At 40.7% G+C, this 17,359-nt stretch overlaps 1 protein-coding gene across 3 annotated transcripts; it reads right to left on the bottom strand.

Annotated features, from left to right (window-relative positions):
* Positions 1 to 971: 971 nt before the first annotated feature.
* Positions 972 to 15,635, bottom strand: rab11fip5b (RAB11 family interacting protein 5b (class I)). 3 transcript variants are annotated; one of them, XM_030062775.1, is made up of 6 exons: positions 15,594 to 15,635; positions 10,571 to 11,094; positions 9,687 to 10,287; positions 6,433 to 8,964; positions 4,878 to 5,013; positions 972 to 2,482 (listed from the first exon to the last, which is right to left on the bottom strand). In XM_030062775.1, the coding sequence occupies exons 2-6, from the start codon at positions 11,007 to 11,009 to the stop codon at positions 2,222 to 2,224; spliced, it is 3,969 nt and encodes a 1,322-aa protein (XP_029918635.1). In that variant the 5' UTR covers positions 11,010 to 11,094; positions 15,594 to 15,635; the 3' UTR covers positions 972 to 2,221. The 3 variants fall into 3 exon arrangements, with proteins under 3 accessions (XP_029918635.1, XP_029918633.1, XP_029918634.1); XM_030062773.1 differs by lacking the exon at positions 15,594 to 15,635 and adding an exon at positions 14,783 to 15,159; XM_030062774.1 differs by lacking the exon at positions 15,594 to 15,635 and adding an exon at positions 14,783 to 15,159 and having other exon boundaries at positions 972 to 2,479.
* Positions 15,636 to 17,359: the final 1,724 nt, after the last annotated feature.

Genomic DNA, 17,359 nt, shown 5'->3' with positions numbered 1-17,359 from the left:
CACCACCACAGGAACAAAGAGGGAGGCATGTGTGATTTCAGATGCACTGAATTTTGATTTGGCTGATTAATGCTGTCATTTATCTAACAACACTTAATTTTTTTTTTTTTTTTTTTTTTTTTTTTTTTTTTAGTCAGATATATCAAATTAAGGACAACATCAATATTTTCATATCAGTCATACATTACACATTGTAGCTTTATAAAACTTCTTGTGGCATACAGCTCAGAGTGCTGTGTATATGGATACAAAGGACATAAAATGTAAAATTTAAACATATAAAATGGAGTGTAGAACACGGAGCAGGATAAACACACCAAGGGTATAAAATTATATATATATATATATATAAATGCTAAATAAATACATTAGTGTTGTACATGATTGATTGACTAAATAAATGAAGAAATAAATAAATAAATAAATAAATAACAATTGCAGTCTCTGCCACTCTCTATTTGCTTTGTGTTAACTGAAACAGCATTTGATTATGATCTCCAACAGTAACTTGGACATTTATTCCCTGAGGTATTTTGATATATGAGGGGTTTCCAGGCCATGTGATGCCTTAAAAAGTAAAGTAAAATTAGTCTAAAATCAGTTATGAAAGGGACAGGAAGTCAAAAATCAATTGCCAAGTAGGCTGCCTCTGTGCAATATTATATTTCAAACAGGTAGACAGATATAGATTTGAATCTTAGTGAGATCTGCAAAGTCAAAGGCTACAGAGTCAAGGACAAGGTCCATGCTGAGGCAGCAGGTTTCCACACTCATTTGCAGTACCGAGGAGCCTTTTGTGCACTCAGCAGGAGAGGCTGGGATACTGTGGAGTGAGGCGCGCCCTCTAGTGGACAGAAAACAACGTTACTACAGTATTTACATCCACTGTGCATGAATCTGTGTAGCCCAGTATGATGTGGTCAATGACACGAGGATGAGGAGCTTTAAAACATCCACTGGTTCATGTGCACTTTATTTATTTATTTTTTTAACTTTATTACAGTAGTGCGGTCATGTAAAGCAATGCAATTAGCTACAGCGGTTCTAGAGTGGCATTAGAGAATATATTATAATGACAAAACTATTTGACAGAAATAACTTAATACTCTTATTTACTGCATTGTCGTTTTGTTATTTCCTCAATAACATTTTTACTGTTTCAGCTCAAACATTTGCAGAATAGACAACAGAACGTAAAAACTGTATTAAAACATTCCAGTTGTTTAAGGCTATAATCAGAAACAAGAGTTTAGAGAACACAATGCTTTCTAAAAATGAAAAACAAAGTGTAAACAAACGAGCAGTGAGACCTCCCCCATCTTTTCTCCTAAGAGATGTAATAATTATTTTTGCTTATCATACAGCAATGTTAATGCAGAAACAGATTTTCGTATGATACTACTTTCCAGTATTCATACTGCATTACAGTTTTTTTATGACATGGCGCTATTTTTTTTTATTTTTTTTTTTTTTGTCACATTTCTTCCAAAATATGAAATTAACTCAAGTTAACCATTGTCCAATCGGCACTTGGTGGAACTGTGTTTGAGATTAACACTGTTTGAAAATATTATTTCAAAATGTTAGCTTATTTTGAGTACAACTTCATGAGCTGCCAACCCAAACATGATTTTTAAGGTTACCTGAGGTAATGTCATATTTTGCCAGAGTAACTATTTTAATCCCTGAAGAGCGTAGTAGATGTAATTCCAAAAAGATGTTTCCTGTAGCCTGTTTTTCATAGAAGCATAAGTGAAAGCAGTAAGTTATTTTAAATTGACAACAGCTGAGTACCTTACCTGATTCTAGCAAGCATGGGTGAAATAACCATGTGCCTCTGCTGTGACAGAGGTTTCTCTCAAAGAGCTTGGTTCTTTGTTTGTTCATACCAAATTGAGATAGTAACAAGCATGCATGTTGCTTAATATTGTGTCTACATCAACAGGGCAGTATTAGCAGTGAGAAGACCTGGATGATTGTGAGATCAGATTTTGTGTGTGTGTTTTTTACTACACCTGCCTCTAGAACAGTGCTTCCTAATCTGCATTTTTTTACCCTTTGTGCAACAGTCTCTCTTTTCAAGTAAACATCCAAAAATCAGAACTAACCCTGTGATTTGAACTCAGCCTCTGCATTCAGTTACAATCTACTGGAGAAACAGTGTTCTAGAGGAAAATGATCGTACACTGTGTGCAACACCATACACACCCCGGTGCTCTTGTCACTTATGTCGAGAGCGCACTTGAAGCAGCGTGGGCGTCTGCTCCATTATCCGCAGCAAAAGATTATCAATGTAGTCCTCGAGGTCTCGAACCTGTGTCTTGACCTTTTTCAGCTCAGCCTCTCGTTTCTCCAGCAGCGCCCCCTGCTGCTCTGAGGCGGCCTGCTGCTTCTGCATGTCCATCTCCTGCTGCAGCAGCAGGGAGATCAGCTCCATGTTGGTCAGGTGCTGGTACTGGGCAGAGCTGTCCACTCTCACCTCCTGAGGCAGCGGGGATGGAAAGAGCACATGAACAAGATATCACTGGCTATGTTAACATGCTCAGCAGGGTTTCTATGCTCATGGAAATCCTGGAAAAGTCATGGAATTTGAAAATGTCACATCCAGTTGTGGAAATGTTTTGGAGAATTATGAAATATCCCTAAAATTTTTCCAAATGTCATTGAACTTTTTTTTAAATGATGATAATTCTGAAAAGTCAAGTTAAAACCTGAGAAGGGAGAACAATTTAGTTACTTTTATTTCTTGGACATCAGTAAGGAAAGTAGAAAGTATGAAAAGAATAGCGTACATCAAGTATAATGTATAAAAGTCTTTAACTGTTCCTTGGAAATCAGCTCTTGTTTCTTCTTGGCAGCCAGCAAATCAGATTTAGATTTTATTTGTCTCGTTATTATCTTGCTAGTGGTCAAAGTTGCTCGTTTCTCCACAGAAATACAGCCACATAAATTCGGTATACGGTTATGAAAAAGTCATTGAAAAGTTTCAGAATTTAACTGGCAGATATGGGCAGAAACCGTGGTGCAGGAATTCAGTTAACATGGTCTTGGGTCGATGCATCTAAATGTCATAACAAGAATAACCTGGTTAAACTCATATTCTGATGATGAGAAACCTGTTGACGATGACTCTAATCGAGTTACTGAGCCATGTAAACATTTCATTCCTTTGTGCCTCACACAGTGACTCACGCAGTGCTGGGAGTAAATTTTTGACGTCAACAAAAAATGAGCAATATTCAGTATTGCTATAAATATTGGGCTCAGCACTTTGTCTCCATGTATTAGAGGATAGGGAGGAGGCTGCTGGCAGATAGGCATGTTCACTTATCTGATTTATTCATAGCAACAGTGGCACTTAAAGGGTGTCAAAGGTGTATGGATAACACTTTACAATAACAGTACAACAATTAACGTTAGTGAATGCCATAATAAACATTAAGTAACAGGTAATGAACATTAAGTAACAATTAACTAACCGTTAACTAATGTGTCTAAGAATCATTTACTAATGCTGTTCATGCTAAGGTATTAATTTATATGTTATTTAAGGGTTATTGTAGATATTATCAACATTAGTAAATGCCATAACAATCATTAACTAACAGTTAATTAACCATTACGGCATTAACTAACGTTAACTAACGTTAATTGTTGTATTGTTATTGTAAAGTGTTACCGGTGTATGAAAGCACCACCCACACACATATAGCACATAATTAAAAACAAACCAAAATTCCACTTGGTACCCATGTGTGAGACAAATCCAAATAAAAAAAAAAGAAAAAAGAAATGTACCAGAAGCGAATTTTAAATAAGAACTGTGAGGGTTCCAAAACTACACAACTGTAAACAATCATTTATGCGATTTATGCAAATACTGTCTTTTTTTCAGTGTGATATGTGTGCACTATGCCTTGTTATAATGATGCCACATGTGGGATGCAGAAAAAAGGTGTCATATTCAATCACACTGAATTTAATTTACTTAAAGAACTGAAATGAACTGAGCTTAACTGAACCGTATACAACTCACCCCGTAGATTTTTCTTTTTAAGGACAAAATTAAAAAAAAAAAAAAAAAAATTGTTTTACCTGACAGTTTCGGCGTGAATCTTCCACCTTCATCAGAAGTGTCACCAGAATGTCAACACAATTGTTTTTTTTTTTTATTTTGTCCTTAAATAGAAAAATCTACGGGAATTTACTGAGGACATAATGAACTTACACTACGTATACAGCTCAACGTGGATGAGACATTAGCTGAAAAAGTGCAGCCGAAAGCCAGAATACTCCATGTATGGGACATTTCCTTACATTATATTAATTTGCAAACATTGTGGTAACACTCTAGGATGCTTATTTTGCCCCCTGGGTAACATGAGAACACCCACAATATTTTCTGCACAAGACCAACAAAATATCAATAAATTTAGTAACTGATGGATTACATATAAAATAGAGGATTTTGTCTATGTGAAGAGTTATAAATGATTCATAAAGAACCGGAGTAGGTCTGGGTGATATATTGATATTATATCAATATCATGACTTGAAACTAGAAATCGTCTGGGATTTTACATTTGGTAATATTGTGATATGGTGCAAATGTTGCTTTTTCTAGTTTTAAAGGCTGCATTACAGTAAAGGGGTGCTTTTTTCTGTGCTTATCTGACCGTTCTAGCTGTTCTAATATTTGTCTCTTGCTTCTTGGTCATAACATCCAAACACTACTGACTGTTTATCAAAAATATTGTATGTAAATATCTTTAAACCAGTAGTCTTCCATATAATATCGTCACAATATCCAGGTATATTTGATTTTGTCCACATTGTCCAGCCCGCGACTAGCATTATGTTTTTGAGTTTTGCAGTACCTGACTCTTCTCAGGCTCAGCCACAGTCTGGTGGGACGTGCGTCCGGGGTGGATCGTGGACTTGAGCTTCTCCAGAACAGAGCGACTCTCCTTCTTCTCAGGATGGCTGGAGGTTAGTGGCTTCACTGGATGGGGGCTGCAAAGCAAACAGGTCAGCAGCACTAGCATTTCAACAAGCATGTACACTTACTAACACTCTACAGTGTAGTAACAGTATCTGGATGATTAAAATGCATTACCATAATCATCTTGTACAGTATGTTGAAATTTTGGCAAGTTATTGTATTTCACGTCATTCTCCAGTTAACAATAACTGTGCTGTAAGTAAATATATTTTATAGAAAAGGCTTAACAGTTCAAAGCAGATCAAGATCAACCACTTGATCAGTAAAGGAAGACTAAATAATAGAGGAAATATTAAAATGGCATCTACAGGTCTTTAAGCATTAGAAAATCACAGCCATACTAGTCAAGTTTTTGAAAGAATAAAAACAAAAGAAAAGGCTAAATTAGTGCAGGTGCAGTCACTTCTTGCTCATCGAGGATGAAATAGTCATGGAGGGAACACATAGCTCCCTATTCAGCAGCAACAGCTTAGAAACTGAGAATTAATGTTAAAATTAGAATTCAATTTAAAGCTTTATTACATTCACTGCAAAAAAGCAAAGCTGGGCTTCTGCATTAATCCTTCAAAGATTTTGTTGTCACTTTTGTAAATGAACATTAAGAATCATCAATCCAAATGGTATTTAAATGACCAGTTACGCTTTTCTATGAAACTCTTATATTGTCTATTTATCTCTCAGCTAGTAAATACTTGACAGCACATTAATAAATGCTACTCAGTACAACAGTATTTCCTATATGTCTCCTATATCTGTTGTAAAGATAGTATAACTCATAACCATGGGCGTTCGTTATTTCTTGTTTGTTACCTGTGACTGTATTTACTCACTTTTTGATTTTGCCACAGAGCCAAAATCAAGCTCAGGGACCCTTTTCATTTGATTGTTTATTTATTCTGATTATTACAATTACGCTGACTTAAGCCATAACTCTGACCAAGATGGCTGCTTGACATACTGGAGGGCTACCACATGTTCTTGCACTATGATAATATAGCACTACAAGGGAGATTTATGTTTAGTTTCATCGGCAGGTAGCAGCCAAAAGAGCAGCAAAGCAAACTAAGTTCATAAAGAACTTGTAAAATCATAACAGACAACATGAAACTGAAACATGGGATGAGTAACATAAAAGTGAAGCAAAGCAAACTACAGTGCACAGCGGGCATCATCCAACTGCTTTGGATGAACAGGTGGCATTTAGAAGAGGCAAAAATACATTCAGCATCCAACAGGCCAGACCAGCGGTAAACAAAACCATAAGAGCAACAGAAATATTTCAGCAAAAAAGAAAATGTAAAGGTAGTTTGAGATTTATTCCCCATTTACAGAGTTTTGTGATGTATGTGCAACTGTTGCCTGCCATTCCTGTTTTCTACAGGTTAATACCTTGCAATACATTTAAAGAGGAGGTCTGTACATATCCTCACCTGCTCTCCTGAAGGGGCAGGTTGCTAGCTGGCTGTGTCTCCTCAGGCAAAAGTGAGTGCCGTGCATCGACCGGGGGCTGGGCAGTGGTGGAGGAGGTACAGAAGGAGGAGGAAGAGGAGGAGTAGGGGGCCACAGCCAGAGTAGTACTGGCTCCAGCACTGGGCCCCATACTTGGGGGGTTTATGGAGGGGCAAAAGGCAGGGGTAGGATGGAGTTTAGCCTGTGCATCAGCTGACAGGGAGAGCGCAGAGGAAGGGATGGGAGAAGTGGGTTTAGACTTTGAAGGGGTTCTCAGGCTTGGGGCTACTTTTGCATGGAGATCTTCAAAACTAATCGCACTGGGATTTTCTGTTACACTATTTCCTGTAAAACTGGACCAAATGGTGTCCGTGTCTTCTTTTGAAGGCTTCAGTGATGTGGTATTAAACTCACTTTGGGCTTTCTGGTTTTCATCTGTGCTATCTGCCAGAGAGGCTGTCTCTGTATCTACTGTCAGTGAACAGGGAGGAGGCGATTTAGTCGGTTGATATGAGAAAGGTTCTTCTGTAGCATCTGAAATCTTTTCAACAAGGGATGACAACTGTTCAGCTGTGCCTTCTCCCTTTTTATTTTGACTGACTGGACTGCCACTGTTGTGCTCTCGGGTTATTCCTTTTGGCCTAAAACGTGCACTGACTACCTGTCTACCGGCTAGTCTGGCTTGTGGGTTGCCATTATCATCAAAGGCAGCTTGTGTCACTTTAAAATTATCAACACCTTGTGTCATATCTTTAGTTTCAACATCAGGTTGATCAGATGATTGACTGCCTAATGACAAAGCAGCATTCTCTGTCCTATTGTGTATGGAGTTACCCTGCGGGGCCACATTGTTCAGTTCACATCGCTCATCCCAGCAGTTGTCTTGGCAAACTGGTGAGACTCTGCACAGTCTGTTAGGTGACTCAGTTGTTTCAAAGGAAGTGTTCATCTGAGGTGAGGATGTATTCTTCAAAGTGAACACATCCTCTGATGTGGTCACAGTCTCTGTGTTGTAAATGGCTATGGGTGAATCTTCTGATGGTTGTGAAAGACTGCCAGGACCTTTGAGAGTATCGGCTATTTCTGATGGCGAGGAACCATCAGAATCAATAAAACCAAAATCAGAATTATTCACATTCATGTTGAGATCTTCCAACGTTAGTGTGTCAGTTACATTGTTGTTTACACACAAAGGCTGAGCTGGATGAATGGGAGGAGAATTTACTGTTGGCTCTAATGCGGTGGAAGCAGAACTTAGTGCCTTCAAGTTTGACTTGGAGGGAGTTCCAGATGACATACTCAAAAGATCAGCAACAGACAGCTCATTACCAAGAAGCGTTTTAGGTACTTCAACTTGTTGGGAATGGCTGGTGTTCTTTGATAGGATCTCATTCCTCAGAGTTTCCTCAGTCTTCAGTGACAAAAGTTTAGTGTTTACTTTGGTCTCAACATAATTTCCTCTGCCAACACGTCCGTATAAGTCTTGCTCGAACAGCATCCCCCTCCAGCAGTCAGTCTCATCTTCTAAAGGTTCATATTTAAACTTCTTGAGCTTTTCTTCACACATGAATCCTGGGGAAGTCCTGTTTGCACACGACTGAGAGAGAATGCTGAGGGAATCAGAGGTGTCACTGCTTGTCTGAGGGTCTGGAGATATACTGGGTGTGTTTCTTTTTCGTTCTCCTTCTCTTCCATGTTGTAAGGAGGCCACACCAGTCTGCGAAAGAAGGCAGGCTTCTTTCTGAACAGCTAGCTCCTGACCTCTATGCAGCCAGCTGTTGGAGTATACCTCACTCACTGAACTTCTCAAAAGCCTCCTTGGAGGCAAAGGAGGAGGTTCCACTTCAAATGTTTGTAACTCTTCTATTGGATTAATGGCATTATTATGAACTGGAGGGTTGCTGCTTGTATGAGGTGAAGCTCGGATGGTTTTCACAGAATTTAGAGGAAGAGTCGCCTTTGGTGAGTTCAGCCTGCTGGAGGCAAAGGCATCAAAGGAGTCATCACATTCTGCCCCACTCTCTGACATGGAGCGAGGAGTGGAGTGATTGGGGGAACTAGGCGTGGCTGGTGTGCGAAGTAATGCGGGGAGGGAAATCTGCCTAGCCACTGGCCTGGGGCGCTCTCGCCTTATGGAGGCCAGTTGCTTGGGCTTAACATCATTACCAGAGCTAGGTGTGCATGGCTGGGAAGGCAGAGCAGTGTAATGAGAGAGGGGTGAGCCAGAAGAGGAGCAAGGCACAAGAGGGGGAGACTTCCGCAACTCTTCAGCTATGAGCTCCTCAAAAAAGGGGTTGCGCTGCATACGCGTGAGGAAAGGGTTGGAAGGGGAGATGGGGGTTGAGGAGGGTGAAGAGGAGGGGGTGAAGGGGTTAGTGTGACTCCCATTATCAGGTGAGACATGACCAGTGGAGGAGGCAGAGGGAGAGGAGCATTGGTTGGGGTTGGGGGAGCGAGGGGGGAGGGGAGGGGGTACGTCTGAGTTGCTTTCTACCTTAGGAGAAACTTCCAGCCTGTGAAGGAAATAGGGCACAAGTAGTCCTCTTAGTTAATGATGTGCCAGTTGACCAATGGGGAGAATCTTTCTAACACAAACAGAAAAGAGCACCAAAATACTTGTTGATATTCCAGAGCAAGGAAGGACATTTTTCTGTCGGCCACAAAACTGAAATGCTTGACTATCTTCAGACATTTAAAGTCAGTGGACAGAAAATTGGCCAAAAAATAGAATTATGGAAACAATAACACAGATTCAATTGAAAAAAAGCACAACACATTTGCAAAATAATCAAGCAAAAGAAAGACACAATGCAGTGTAGCTTTTTTGCCATTCAGGGTTTGGTCATCTGCAGTGGCAGCTATTCTGTTGGGTGAGCTCATATAAATATGGAATGACTTTCCCATCATTTTGAAAGCATGTGTTTCTACACCACAATGACATTGCGTCTCAAATTGAGGAAGACAGACAAACACTTGAGAGATGAAAATGGAACTGCTGAACTGCTATTTGGATGGCGCTGTGGGAAATATGAGATGATACAGCATGGTGGTAAAATGGAGCAAAGTATGAACCCAATCAATTCCACTTCAAATGAGCAGGGAGCAGCAGAAACACTGAACTCAGGACACCCAACTGAATACAGGCCTCACAGGGATGAGGATGCCTACTGTTTGGCTTAAATGGAAGGTACACTGCTCAAACACCCTGGGCAGGACTGTAATGCCCCTCACTCACCTTGGCTTGCTGTGGGAATCACTGGAGCCAAACCAGCCTCTGAGTCTCCCTTCAGATGTCGAACCACTCTGGTTCAGGTCTGACTTAGCAGGGAGAGAATCGCTTCTTCCTCCAGTCTTTCTTAGCTTTCTCCCTTTGTCAGATGAATCAGCCCCAGAGGAGAGTATTGGAACTGTTGCCTGCAATTGGCGATCCCCTATCTGAGCAGACTGAATTGAGAGAGCTGATGGCTCAGGTTCCTTTTCATCCTCCTTTTCCTCTTTTTTCATCTTGTCAAAGGACCAGCGTCGGCTCTCGCCAGGGGAACCTTTGTCCTCACTTCGCTTGGTGAGGTTCTGCAGAGAGCGAGACAGTGGGGAGCATTTCTCTAGCAAGACTAACTTGGATGGGATGGCTCCCGAGCTCTTGGGAGTTGACGGCTCAGAGTCATAGATGTGGCTTCCATTGATACACAATGAAGATTTGGACTGAGTCATGCTCTGACCTTTAAGGGACTCCACTGCGAGATATGATCGAGGAAAGGCGGCCGTGGCTTTACTAGCTTCATCGCTGAAGGCTCGTTTGTGGGTCAGAACCTTTGTGGTGTGCTGGCTGGTGAGCACTGTTGGAAAGTAAGAAATGGGTTACAAGAATCAGGATGAGACGCTTTTACCATACAATGTTAAAAATTGGAAGACAAGTAAATCTGAGCAATGTATATACTGTGTAACATGCAGGGGGGGCTGGTCTATAGGAGATCGTGAGGATGATCCTCAATTCCTTGGTAACTACCAGCTTAAAATGTAGGTTGTTAGGTTTTAGTGAGTACCATAAAATTAATAGCCATACATAAGTCACACCTAAAGTCATCAGCCTCCATATCATGCACATGACAGGAAGCCTACCTTTTTTAGCTAAGTCAGTTTCTCCGTACATGCTGTCCACTCTCACTTTGCTACTGTAGATAGGGGAGCTGGGAGGGTCTGCCAACAGGTCAAGGTTAGGTGGAGGGCCGGGGTTATCACTGGCCATGGAGGACATGCTGCTCTCTGAAGCTAGTGATGAGCATGACCTGGTGTCAGATGACTTGCGTAGCTTCCCTTTGAAGAAATCTTTCATCTTACTCCTCTTCTCTTCTGGTATATCTACTGATTCCAGGCCTCCCCCACCCCCCTCTCCAAATGGCTGCCCCAGGGATCCTGACAAAGCTGCGTAGCGTCCAGGCACAATGGCTGAGGAAGACTCCACATCTCCCCTCTTCCTTCCTGTGACGCGATCCTTGAGCTTGCCAAAGGCAGAGCGTGGCTTGTCCTTCATGGTGAGGTCAAACATACTGGCTGTCATGTTGTTTCGAGTGAACTGCACGGTCACCTGCAATTCGCCACGCTCCTTCTCCTTCCTTCCAGCCTTAGAGTGGAGCTTGAGCCATCTGCCCCAACAAAAGGAAGGGGGACAGTCAACATCCAAACTATGACAAAACTCAATCTTATGTAACTACCTCATCTTAATACATCAGCGGAATATGTTAAATATAATGCTATCTGCAGAAACACTAAGCTCAGAGCAGAAGTTACATGTATTATCTGGTCATTCACTGAGATAGAAAGAAAATAAGAAACAAGCAGAAAAACACCGATTTCCTCTTGGCAATACCTTCCCAGCATTGCATAACTTGGAAACAGGCCTACTGCTGCAGGGATGGTAGTTAAAATGAGACCACTGTGTTGGACAAGAAACTATTTTATTTATTTCAGACCAGGAAATAATAATCTAAATTCCTTGTGCATATGTACTGTGTGTGACAAGGACGTTCCAAGGAGTCGACCTGTGAAATCCTCCCACTGCTTCCGCCTTCTAAGCCCTTTCTGAGCGGCCCAGAGAAAATGTCATAGAGCCAAAACAAACAGCAGGAATTCAATGTGAGTTTCACTGAGTATAGAGAGAGGAGAATGGGCGGAGAAGCCACAATTAAAGCCAGATGTGAGGTATTGCTTTCTGCTCTGTATATTCTCTCCATGCTGTGGATGGTGTGAATGCTGCATGTTACACACGAGTCCCTGCACACCACCTGTGACATAACCACGTTCTTCAAAGAATTTTAATGAGGCAAATTAGATAAGCACTTGGACACAGACTTTCTGTAAACCTTATTCGTCAGAACAACTTGGCTAGTGTTGCTCAGTCAAATTAAGTGTTTGAACTTAGATTTCCTCATTTTGTCTCAGCTATCTGAGACAGAGTCATCCTTAACTTCTTAATTATACAACCCCTTTCAACTTTCATGAATTTTCCTTTGTAGTTCAATTTATCTCAGCAGGCTGGAATCTGTTTGAACTGGTAATCATTTATGTGACAACCAACATAACATAGCACATAATTAAAAAGAAAAAAAAAAAACTTGTCTGAAGTTTCAACAAGACAAAATGCTTTTTGTGTTTGGTGGGATAATGTCATAACTAATATTAAATGGTTAATATAATAAAATTTAAGAGCAGATTGAAAAACATTATCAGGACCGTTTAAGATTTGACATGTATAAACTGAGTTCAGCACAAATTGCATGTGTAGAAATATATTTATATTTAGTTTCTTTACTCAAAAGGGAGATATTTGCAATATATTTATTTTAGGAATTTATTGGACTTTACTACTTAGAACTGTAAAAATAGATGTGAATGGTTTGCTTTTCGGAAATTATTACTCATTATAATGAGCGTTTACTGTAAAAGACCATTGGAAAAAAAAAAAAAAAAAAAAACTTTACCAGGCTGTAAAAACAGTGTGCATTACAGGGCTAATGTAGTGATGAGTTGTGGAAAATAATGCCTCAGCATCTGTCAGCACAAGGAGGTTTTCTGCTGTTCTGGTGGAGGAAATGAAATGTTTTTAAATGCGGTAGTATTCCCCATATATTAAAAATGATCACCTGTATTATGGATAACATTCTATCAATAATTATCAACAACAGGGCTAAGGCTAATTGGGGTCAAGGGAGAGCAGACTTGCCACTTAACACAACTCTATGATAAAAGGAGCAGATTGGTTTATAGTTATACGAACATAAATCATTTTTGGGAGCAAAAGTTTACTGACTGGCAAATTTGAGATTCAAAGCAGGATCTCTGTTCTAAATATAAATAAAAATATATATTATAAATAGCCCTGACTTCACTGTGCTTCTATTCATTGATGACTGCAACATTCATGATCCTGTGGATTCAGCAGACTGGCTAACCAGCTTACCTTGACAGCTATAAGCTCATATGTCTAGATGTTTGTACAAAGAAGCAAGTGAAAACAGATGTTAAACTGAGAATATTCAATTTTTTGGCAATTTTTCATAAGACCACATGTTCGAAAACTGACTCCAGAAACAGAGCACAAAGTAACCTCATGATAAGTGTGTTTTTCAAAGGTTTCATAGATCACTGGCCTCACTTAGCAACTCTGAACAGTCTTTTATGTAATTTGTTTTTTGGCAAGGTGAATAGTCCATCAAAAGGCATGATGTCACGCTGTTTGGTGGACTTGTGAACGCAAGCCTCAACAAGTAGCTCTCAGGTCAATGCAGGACTCACATTCTTGATTTGAAAAGGGCACCCTGGTGAACTGAGCTGACCGTTTACCTAATTCTTTAACGAAAACGGTGTGAGAGCTTCCTTAGTTTCATTAAAGCTATTCTAAGGTCTCTTCCAAACCCCTGAATGACTATGTATGTGTGTGTGTGCATGTATGTGAGAGTGGGAGAGATTATTTACATACTAGGGTCAGAGTGACCAAAACCATATGAGAGGTTTTCAATCATAGCAAGTTATTATAGAAGTGTTATTACTATACATTCGCCTATTGTACTGTATATCAACATGTATCGCAAAGAGCACAGGACTCATGGTTTTCATTTTCAACAGTGTATGGAGGAATTTTAACCTCAGATGACCCTCCCTCCCTGTTTTTTCTGTGGTCCTCAATTTCTCTGAAATGGTCAAAATAGAGTCTAATTGGCCAGACTGTTGCAGAGATCTCATCCCTGCAGTAATCTGAGCCCTGATATCAAGAATGGGTTTGTATCTACAGCAGCTTTGGGCAGACAGGAAACAATTTGGTGTACTATTATTCAAAAGATAAGTTTACGCGATCCCAAAAGCCTCATCTAGACATGCAAGCAAATATTTTGGAAGGCAATTTACATGTTAGTCAATATAGTATTCAACAACTCATTTGGCAATGAGTTGTTGAATTCTATTGTGTAATATAAGTGACTACAGGGAAAAATGAATCAGGCCTACTAAAAATGAGCTCCACCTGATCATTTTTTTGTTTCCTATAAGACACCACATGTTATTGCAACAGTGAAACAGGGCCTACATCCTTTACACAAATATATATTTTGCACCATGACCCAAGCGAGCCACTGTCCAGGCTGACTAATGTATTTGGAGTGAACTTAAGTGCTGCTTGGAATAAACGTGCAAAATCATGTCCATGAAGATGCACATCCTGCTTTATCATCATTACTTATTCCACAGTGAAAACTGTCCACACATCATCTCACTTTGCCAGTTTGCATGGCAGTATGTGTTGTGCTAGGGAAGACTAGATAATGTTTATATGGGGGGCTAGGATTTTTATGCACCTGTATGCATGCTATATGAGCCTTGACAGTGTTTCCCAAATATGTGCCATTGTGACTTAAGAAGGTTTCCACTCCAACTCAACGCAAAAGCATCTGGTTTCACTATCTGGTTTTGATTTGTTCCTCCTCTCTGGTTGAGGGTATGATGATCAGTGAAATCAGCTGCTGTGTGTGGATGTACTGGAAACCTGTAGAGCATGGCTGAGAAACAATGCACTGGCAGAGGGTCCTCAACCAGCAGCTGCATGAGCCTGGCCAGCCCAGATCTTGAATGTAGGTCTATTTAATTAATCAAAAAATAAAGAACCCTACCCTGTGCTGCACTGTGTGAAATAACCTGACCCACCCCCTTGCCTGAAAGAAAGAAAGAAAAAAAAAAGACACAACCCACAATAGGCTATCTACAGTACCCTTTTCCAGTGGTCCCTAATGACAAGCATGTGGTTTGTCATACAGGCTACATTAAAATGTAAGCATAACCTACTCATCTCTAGGACACATTCCATCCTGAAATATTTTATCAAGGGGAATGATGGCTTGACCCAGAAACACGTCAAGTCCAATAAGCACCCGGTGCATGACCGTGAAGACCAGGTCTCCGCTCCCCGGGGGGTAGGCGCTCCGGCCGCCGTCCTCCAGAATCCCGGGGAGCAGCTCGAAGCAGCACTCCTCGTTCCACGCCGGCACCTCCGCCTTCTCCACCAAGCCCGTGGTGTATTTCTCCTTCCCCACCTGGATGATGGTGTAAAGGTAGCGGCTCCCGTGCTTGCCCTTCGTTCGCAGTCCCCTTGCGCGAAGGACAGTGACATTCACATGGGTGGGCACCCATCGCTGGTCGTCGTCCAGATCTATAAGTGACATCATATTGCACCGCTACACAGGGGCGCCGCGTTTCACACCGTAAATAGCGCTGCTCTAAAATCGGCAGCGTGTCTTATCAATAGAGGGGAGGGTACCGTGTCGCCCCAGCCGCCTTGCGCCTGACTTTTCCTGCTGCGTTTGCAGACAGACGCAAAAACCTCTGCAGAATATCTCCAAAGTCCACCGAGCCTCAGCCCGACGTCAGTCTTCAGACAGGCCTAGGCTGGGCTGGAGTGCTGCATGCCATTCCTAAATCCAATCAATGCAAACCAAGTTAGGCGAGGTCTGTGCTGAAATTACTCAGGCTCGATACATGTCGCATCAATAGTTTACTGTCCGAAAACTCCTCATTGTGTGCACGGCCCGCCCTCCTGGAAGAAAGCAAGCCCGCATACAGTATGATAGATGCCGCAGAATTAAAGAGAAACACTCACCCAGACCGTTATCACATATCCCTGTGTGCGACTTACAGACTTAGAGTCAGAGAACAGGCGTCTCCACGGGCAAGTGAGTCCAGAATAATGCATTTAAAGAAACTGTGTCTTCATTTGAAACAGCAGAGATGCGCTGACTGGAGTTTCTGGGCGGACCCTTCAGTGACATGTAAACATTTTTCCAAGTCATCCCCCTCCAGAACTGTTTGTTTGGCGAACTATTTTCAGCCTTATCTTCATCTCTGCAACAATGCTCCCAGCAACATGCACTCTGATGATGCAGGCAACATGAGGGCGAAATTCACAGTAAAATAAAACAAGCTTACAACAATTAAAATAACATTAAATTTCCAAAAAGAAAAGATAAAATAATTAATTACTTTATTAAAATTATGAAAACTGAGTAAAAAAGCATGATTAACCTACTTAGGATCTGTTGGAAACTATTGTTGTCTAGCAGTGATTAGGTTTGTATGACGTATCAGTGTCAGTTCTGATTGATTGATTGAATGATTGTTTGATGCATTCACTCATCATCACTTACCCTTGGACACACAGTGGGCATGTGTGTTACCTTAAAATTACAGTACAGCTCTCCATTGATGCTGGCTGTGTAGAAGTCTCGAGATGGACTACAGAGCTGCATCATCCTGCATCATCCCTGCAGCGCCATCTAGCGGGAGCGAACAGGCACACCATGAGGAGGGGAAACGCACAGGCTGCAGTCATGCTTTGGTAAGCCTACATCTGGCTGCTCTCGCGGGTTTTTTAACTAACATCCACACTGACCCATGAATTAATTTGTGGTACTACAGCTGAAATTAACCAGAGCAATGCATGTGATAACTGTCAGTGAAAAATTACTATTATTTTCCCGTAATATTCAGGGGACTTACACTGTGTCTACAGTATAGGCTATGAAATAATGGGTTTATCAGAGTAATGACATTTTTTTTTATATCCTTTTGCTGCAAATGTAAATCAATCTATCTATCTAGATATGTGTGCGTATCTGTGTGTGTGTTAATTAAAAGTCCTATTAATTATACAAGACCAAAACTGATGGGAGGATTACCACAGGCTTTTTCATAAGCGTGCAGAGGAACAAATGGACATTTTAAGTTTGTCATTAATCAAGCTGCCCTCACAAAAAAAAAAAAAAAAAACTGTGTTGGAGCAGTTCTCCTCTCTCTGCTGTGTGCTTGTCGGTTTCAGAGTTCATCTGAGAGAAAACAGAGCAGCTTGTTCAGTTCTACACCACAGGATATCATCTCAAGGCAAGGTTTAATAATGGATCATTATCTTTGGGCTATTATATAACATTTATAATGCTCGAGTCTCCATGGTAAGATTATATGCTTGTCATCTAAAGGCCAATGATTAATACCTCATGATGTGGACAGCTTTTACTCGTGCTGTGCCAGTCACCAACCATGACTTATCATGAGTTTATCCACTGAGAGTCAGTCAGACCACAATTAAAATTATTGCTGTAGATGTAAATCTATCTGTCTATCATTCTAATGATTCATAATTATTGATAATAATTAGCAAAAGTTTGCCCACCTGGAGTCATGGATGTGATTAAGTTAACTTTGTTCAGATATTTGCTTTCCTGTTTTTTGTTTTAGAATTTTTATTTTGTTGACAAGATGGTTTTGTAAAACAAATTTTATTGCTACTGTACAATTTGAATTTGGTCTGCTTCCAAATTTTAGTCTTTACTTGACATTACACAGTAACAAAAGACTATGAATGAGATATAG

The sequence above is a fragment of the Myripristis murdjan genome, chromosome 10 (assembly GCF_902150065.1).
Source record: "Myripristis murdjan chromosome 10, fMyrMur1.1, whole genome shotgun sequence".
NCBI lineage: Eukaryota > Metazoa > Chordata > Actinopteri > Holocentriformes > Holocentridae > Myripristis > Myripristis murdjan.
This window is presented reverse-complemented; position numbering and strand designations above follow the sequence as displayed.